Source organism: Trichechus manatus, unplaced genomic scaffold (genome assembly GCF_000243295.1).
Source record: "Trichechus manatus latirostris isolate Lorelei unplaced genomic scaffold, TriManLat1.0 scaffold00165, whole genome shotgun sequence".
Lineage (NCBI taxonomy): Eukaryota > Metazoa > Chordata > Mammalia > Sirenia > Trichechidae > Trichechus > Trichechus manatus.
Window position 1 is genome coordinate 2,635,171 of NW_004444101.1, and position 7,106 is coordinate 2,642,276.

The window sequence follows — 7,106 nt, forward strand, 5'->3', positions numbered from 1 at the left end:
GGCCACGTGGGCCTTGTAGGCAGGACCCAGGTGATGTCAGGCCACGTGGGCCTTGGGTCTAAAGTAAGTGAGAACAGAGCCCTTGGAGGGTTTTCAGTGGAGTAGAGACATGCGTTGATGTCTGTTTAAAAGGGCTATGTTGGCTGCTATGCAGAGGGTAGGCTGTAGGGGGCAGGAGTGGAGGTGGAGCAGGTAGGAGGCAGGAGGCAGTGTGGGGTCCAGGGGAGAGACCAATGGCTTGGACCAGAGTGTCACTGGGAGAACAGGTGGTCTAGGGTCTGTTTGGATGGCAGAGATGACAGCTATGTTGGTGACTGGCTATCAGTCATCAGAAAGGAGAAGAACCACAGATAAGGTCAGTTTAGAGGGGGTGGTGACCTGCCTTGAAATGGACTGGCTTTGGTCGAAGCTGGTTGGTGGGCTGGGTGGCCACTGTGGGATTGTGGCCACATTAGGGTGAGACCTAGCAGAGGTGTTGGGTAGACAGTGGGACGTGGAGGTCTGCAGTTCAGGGAGAGTCGGGTAAACTGAAGGTGAAAACAGGCAAGGTGGGGGTCCTAGTGCACCCAGGTACTGCTGCTGTGAAGACCGGGGGGAGAGCACGGGGCGGCGGGGGTGCCGAGCTGAGGCAGGCTGCGGGAGGAGGCGGAGGCAGCACGGGAGACAGAGGCCCGATGGAGGAGACCGGATGGAGGAGACCTGCGAGAGAAGGCGTCCTGAGGGCGGGGGGCAACGGAGGGAGACAAGGAGGGGGCGCCCGGAGGGCAGGAGGGGGCGTCTGTGCACTCCTCTACTAGAGAGCCAGCTGGAGTCTGAGGACTGACCACTGAGCCTGCCAGGACATCCTGTCGGTGACCTTGACCTAGAACCCTGTAAACCCTAACTAAATCAACCAGATACATAGCCAGAACAATGTTTTAACGTGTTGTTAACTATTTTATGTCAGGAAGAAAGGAAGAGAACATTCCAGCTAAAATGTTAAACCCCATAGTGTGTGGATTAAATAATGAACCAGATCAGCAAACCGCAGCTTCAGAAGTAGGTAAGGAAATACCTTCTCTAGTCTCAATTCTCACCACTTTGCTATGAAGTATTTAATTTTAGTGTAGCCATAAGTTATTTATTTTTATTCTAATGACTTGAATGATCATCAGATTTTTCATGATGTACTGAAGGCCTTAGATAACTTCGTGTTTTATTTGCTAAGTTACATAATAAAGAATAACTCAGTGTTAAGTTAATTTTGTACATGCCTTTTTATGTATAGCTAATTTATTTTTACTCTTAGCGCAAGATGCTGTCTTCGTCTTGCTATTGGAATTTCACAAACTGATGTGGCAGATTAGATGAAGAATTTAAAAATTTGTTTTTGTTTATATCTTCATCTCTCCTGGTTCGTTGTATGAACAAGATATCCCACAATCAAGATTTCTGAAATGCTTGCTTATGGCACATTGGGGGAGTTGTTCCCGTGGTTTGTTAAGGCTGGCACGCAGTCCTTGGCTCTGTTGATAGGGAGTGATTAGACGTATGCATTTGGACTTTGGAAAGGGGCAACTCCTGATTAAATATCAGTAACTGTAGCCCTCTGTGACTTTGGGCTCCATTCTTCAGAAACATTAAAATTCTTGAGTAACCTTTAGAGTAAAATGCAGTGTGAATCTTGACCCTAGGGAAGGATAAAGATTTTTCTAGGCTGAACTTGCCCTCTAGCTGAGTGTTGCTTTCGTTCTTGGTCATTGTAGCTGGAATGATGATAAGCACACCCCCTGTATGGGCGCTTGGCCCCGGAGAACTCATGTTTGCAGGAGGAGCGTGTTCTGTTCGCTGATCTGTGGCTCTCTGTCCCCAGTGGGTCACCTCACACATGGCGTATCTAGGTCTGCAGCAGTCTGGGATGACTGAACAAAAGGTGGCTAACGGGAGCCGGATGGCTTCTTACTGATGAAAACGCTTTTCACAGTGGGCATGCATGTCGTCACTAAACCATATCCTGGATTTTAGTTTTGCGGGAGTTTTTCTCAGCTGAGGGCTCCTGTCGGAGGGAAACGCCCAGGCGGTCCCTGTATCGCAGGAGAGAGAGGCGCGCGGTGGCAAGAGGGGCGACTGCCATCCTCGGGGCAGCTGTGGTGTAGACAGGACCCCGCATCCGAGTCCAGGGGGCGGCAGGGGTGCAGCACTCCCCTGCTTAGAGCCGGCGCGTGGCTGGGCTCCCTGAGCTCCTGTTTCCCCCTTTGTGAGGGGTGTGGAATCGCCTGCCTTGAGAGGAGATGAGATGAGGCTTGTAGTGTGGCCAGCGTGTCCAAGGCACACGGGGAATAAACCCTGCTTCACTCATTTCTAGTCGCTTTAGTTTAAGAGGGATCGTGGGGGAAGGGGGCCACAGAGCACCCCAACACAAAGCTCGTTCTAATATGGTGCAAATGGATTCACGGGAAACTGAGATAGTTATTGAGAAATGCATTGAACCCTTTACAGCTAGTATCTCTAAGCGTGGAAATCGCTGCGCTCGGTGGTTAAGAAGCACACAAGGCTGCGAAGTTGTTTCTCAGCTGAGCTCCTTTTGCAGAGATGAGAATGAGGCTGCCGCCCCCTGGTGGCCGTGAGCAGACGCCTCCGCACTGCGCGGTCCCGTCGTCAGCGCTGGCCACTCACAAAGGTCGTCTTACACTGGCAGGAAGCTTGAACTGACTTCAGAGCGTTTGAAATCGGGCTGGTCCACAGCTACAGTCCCTCAGTCTCTCTCGCTGAGTGTGATTTCCGGATCCAGGGCTGCTGGTCTGCTCGGTCAGCCTGTCATCACAGACTCCTTTGTTCTTAGAGCGTCAGAGGACAGTTGTGCCCATGTGTGCCTGCTGCCCGGGGCCCGCCACCACCCGCTCCACTTCACCAGGGCCGGCAGGAGGGGGCGCCTGGCTGGGTGCTTGGTGTTTGCTTCTCTGGGGGCTTCAAGGACTCAGCAGGAATCTACCCGTTTCTTTCTCAGAATGTGAACGTTTTCTCCCCGCACTCCATATTGCAGTGCAACCTGTATAACATGCCTGTTCTCTTAGCAATTACAGGGCAGTTTCTAGTTTTTGTGGCATGTTAAGTCTTATCTTTTTTTTTGCTTGGATTCCCTCATTTTACTTTGTTTTATTTGAACTTTTTAATTATGAAAATACAGAAAAGTAGAAGGATTAGTACGATTAACACCCATGTACCTCTCACCTAGATTCAGTAGTTCTGACATTTTACCATATTTGCTTCATCTGTAGTTGTAGGTTTTTACGAACCATTTCAAATTGTATTAGAGACATCCTGATACGTTTCCTATAAATACGTTAGCATGCAGCTCAAAGAAAAAAAGAGATTCCCCTACATAGCCACAAAACCAGCGTCACACCTAGCAGAACTGTCATTCTCCAAAGGCGTCTGAGACCCCAGGTTGTCTCCTAATTGTCCCCAAGATGTTTTTCATGTTCTTTTTCTTTTCCCTCACGCAGTGCCTTTTGGCGAGATGAGGTTGCTCGTCTTGTAGACGGCTCCACCTTCTGGATTTTCTGATTGTTGCCCTCTGCTCCCCTCCACCCCCCTGTGTTTTCAGTTAGGTCTGCAGGCTTGACTGGATGTGGGTGAGACAGCACCCGGTGTGGGTGACGCGGCACCCTTCATGTGTGTGTGCCTGCAGGCTGCTCCCGGTGTGCGCGTGCAGCCAGCAGACGCCCAGCTCGTTCTCAGCGCTGGCTATTCTGTCGCGTTGAGCTTGGACGTGTCCAGCACTTGGTGTGGCTACAGTTTGCGCAGAGCACTGACAGACTGACGCTTGCGTGGTGGTGTGCGGGCTGCCCGCCTGGTTGGTGAGGGCCCGGGGCCCCTCAGCCAGCACGGTGCTCCTTCCTGCGCGTTACCCGTTTAGTCTTTGGCCGGCTCGTCTGTCGGGAGGTCAGGAGCCTGCTCGGGGCAGCGGTCAGTGAATGGACACGCGGTCCTTTGAACCTGCGCTGTCTTGACACCAAGGCCCCCAGCCTCACCCCTCGGTTACTAGGTAGTTCCAAGCCACACATTTTGCTAATTTTGCCGATTCGTAGTACATAGTTTCAATTTTTTTTGGGGGGGGGATCTCATTGCCATGGAGTTGGTTCTGACTCATAGGCGACCCTATTGGACAGAGTAGAACTGCCCCATAGGGTTTCCAAGGAACGACTGGTGGATTCGAACTGCTGACCTTTTAGTTAGCAGCCGAGCTCTTAACCATTTAGTTTTTGAAGGCTGTTATTCGGCACAGTGGTTAATCTGCCCTCTGTGATTAAGACTTGATTGTAGTAGTGTTTATCAGGACATGTGTAGTCTGTCTTCAGCTCTTTCTCTTGTAGGAATCTGGGGTTTAGGAAAGCTGACTTAAAGATCCCACTAGAGCTTTGAAAAGATAAAATTGTGCAAGGTGTCCTTGGAATACAGAGACCAGACGATGCATCTGTGATTTGCTCACTGTGCTGGGGGCTTTGTAGAGCATAGGAAGTGCTGGACACTGCCAAATAAAATATTACAGAACTTAAAATAATTGGGCTGTTTTCTTCTAAAACTGATGGTTTACAACTGCCAAGCTTATATCTACCTTCAGATTTGTTTTTTAAAAATTTAGTAACGTTTCATATGCATTCTTCGGCTGCCCTCAATAAACTGTTATAAATAATGAACTGTTTGAATCAGACTGTTGAAGTCCACATTGTTCTTATAGCTTGAAACAAACACCCTTAGAAAATCTTATGTTTTCTCTCTTCCATAGTTCTCTTACATACGTAGAGCAGTTCTTTGCTAGTTAATGACGGAATAATTCTGATATAAGTGATTTCTTTGAATACGTTTAAGAATTTGTAAAATTGTATTTCCGGACAGAGAAATGTTTCCAATTGTATTTTTGTCTCCTGGTTTTTTTCAGAGAGCGGTGGGTCCTTTAGGGAACGGAGTGGCTGGCCAGCTCTGGGCCCTGCCATGCTTCACACCTGCTTCTCTAGCAACACCATCCCTCCCCGTATACTGTGTGCTTTTAAAAGAAACAAATATTTACTTTCTCAGGTTTTTTATTTTTTTCATAAACTTGGGCCCATCAGTCAGTAATCAGTAGCCAAGTATTTCAGAATTTTCAGTATGTCTCGGACGGTACCCAGATCATAAACCAAACCCATTGCCGTTGAGTTGATTCTGACTCAGTGACCCTACAGGCCAGAGTAGAGGTGCCCCACAGGGCTTCCAACACGGTAATCGTTATGGGAGCAGATGGCCACATCTTTCTCCCGTGGAGCGGCTGGTGGGTTTGAACTGCTGACCTTTGGGTTAACAGCCGAGCATTTAACCACCGCGCCACCGGGGCTCCTCCTAGTATGTGCACTGTGTGAAAACTGGTTTTCTTCTCCTGCTTTCCCAGAGCCTCCACCTGTTTGCAGCCCCTCAGCTCCTGGGCCTGGCCTAGTGGGGCGCTGGTAGAAATGGGTAGTGTCAGGCTCGTTCTAGAAATGGGAAGTGCTGCAGGGGCCCCAAGCTCTCACCTGGGCTGATGGACTGGGGTCGGCTCAGTCTAGGCTCCCTTTGCCTCTCTCCCTACCCCAGAGCCACGGCAGCCAGGGAGGTTCCTCATGCGTGGCCTCAGAAGCTGCCCCCGGCCCGCGCTCAGCCAGCTTGCAGCGTGGGCCAATGTCGCTAATGCGTGTGCTGTGTGCCCATGAAGCCGGTGACCCCAGCCCTCGCGTGCACAGTCTTAATGACCAATTTTACACTGTCTCATGTCAGGAACGAGAGAAGCTAGTACTCATTCAGCTAGTGTTTCAGATGTTAATTCCACTAGTCTGTGGCGGGAGAATGCTGAGCCGGAGCCAGCGGCGAAGCCCAAAGGTAAGAGGAGTGCCCGCTTCCCCCCCTTCCCGGTGAGTGCCTCCAGGGAGAGCGGGCAGGTGTGCAGGGAGGTCCTACCTGCGTCTCTGGCCCACACGGAGTCCGGTCTCTTCCTGTCCTGCTGGGAAAGGCCTGACCGTGGCAGATGGTGCTCTCTTGGTTTTTGAAACAAGCTGGAACGGAACCAAGGTCACTGCCTGATCACATTGGACTCGCTCTTGCATGCCTTCTGAGGGAGAACGGGCGGCAGAGTTCTGTGCCTGCCACAGATGCTCCCTGGACATGGTCTGAAAGCTGCTGCCTATACATCCCCCGAGTTGAGCAGACCACTAGTGTGATTTTTCTACCTGAGTGTCCCTCCAGTGTCCAAAGTGGAGCCACAGTAAAATCCTGTTTTTGGCCAACTTTTTCTCTGTCTTTCTTTTTAAGGCCCTGGAGCCCCTAGCAGGCTTGACGGATGCCAGTGCCCCCCATCACAGTGTGGTATCCCAGGAAACTGGGCCTGTGCAGGCATGGGCACTGGGCTGGGGATGGGTAGATGGCAGTGTTGTGGCCAATGATGCTGTGGAGGGCTGGGCCCACAGACTGGACTTTGGATGTTTGTGGATGTGCTCAGACAGAAGGCACGTGCTGCGTACCAGCTCTGTGTCAGCTGGGTTCAGAGCTAAGGAAGCACGTGCATTGGCGATCGGGTCAAACACCTGCTGGCCTGCGAGGAAAAAGTGAGTCCAGGGAACAGGGGGGTCTGAGGCCGTCCAGGTGAGGGATGGTGTCTTTGGGGACCAGACTGTAGGTGGCTCAGGAGGGTGCCAGGAGATTTCTGGGAGAAGGACCTGCATGAGCAGTTAGAGAGTGGTGGACAGAGAGTTGGGGTGAGTGTGTGCCCAGCCCTGGGCCATGCTAGGGAGTCTGGTCTTTATTAAGAGCAGTGGGGGCTGATGATATTTTTAGGAAGAGTGACACAATCCTATTTCGATTTTAAAAACAGCATCGTGCTTAATTGGGGAGGCTTAAAGAATAGTCCAGAGATGAGATGAGAGTGGTTTGGATGATGATGGGGTGACAGGGAAGTGGACAGGTTCCCAGGATGTTTATGAGTTGGAGTCATTGGCGTGGACGATGGTGGGGTGATGGAGGGGATGTGGACGGGCTACTGGGATGTTTATGAGTTGGAGTCATTGGCGTGGACAATGGTGGGGTGATGGAGAGGAAGTGGAGGGGCTCCCGGGATGTTT

The 7,106-nt window shown here is 51.0% G+C and overlaps 1 protein-coding gene across 2 annotated transcripts in view; it reads left to right on the forward strand.

Annotated features, from left to right (window-relative positions):
- The window catches only part of TRAF3IP1 (TRAF3 interacting protein 1), a 77,753-nt gene that overhangs the window by 34,970 nt on the left and 35,677 nt on the right, over positions 1-7,106 (forward strand). The window contains exons 8-9 of one of the 2 annotated variants that reach the window (XM_004386468.2): positions 947-1,042; positions 5,770-5,871. The exons of the other annotated variant lie outside the window; for it this stretch is intronic. Of the exons in view, the coding sequence (XP_004386525.1) occupies positions 947-1,042; positions 5,770-5,871 (198 nt within the window). The remainder of the gene's footprint in view (positions 1-946; positions 1,043-5,769; positions 5,872-7,106) is intronic. 2 annotated transcript variants of the gene reach the window in all.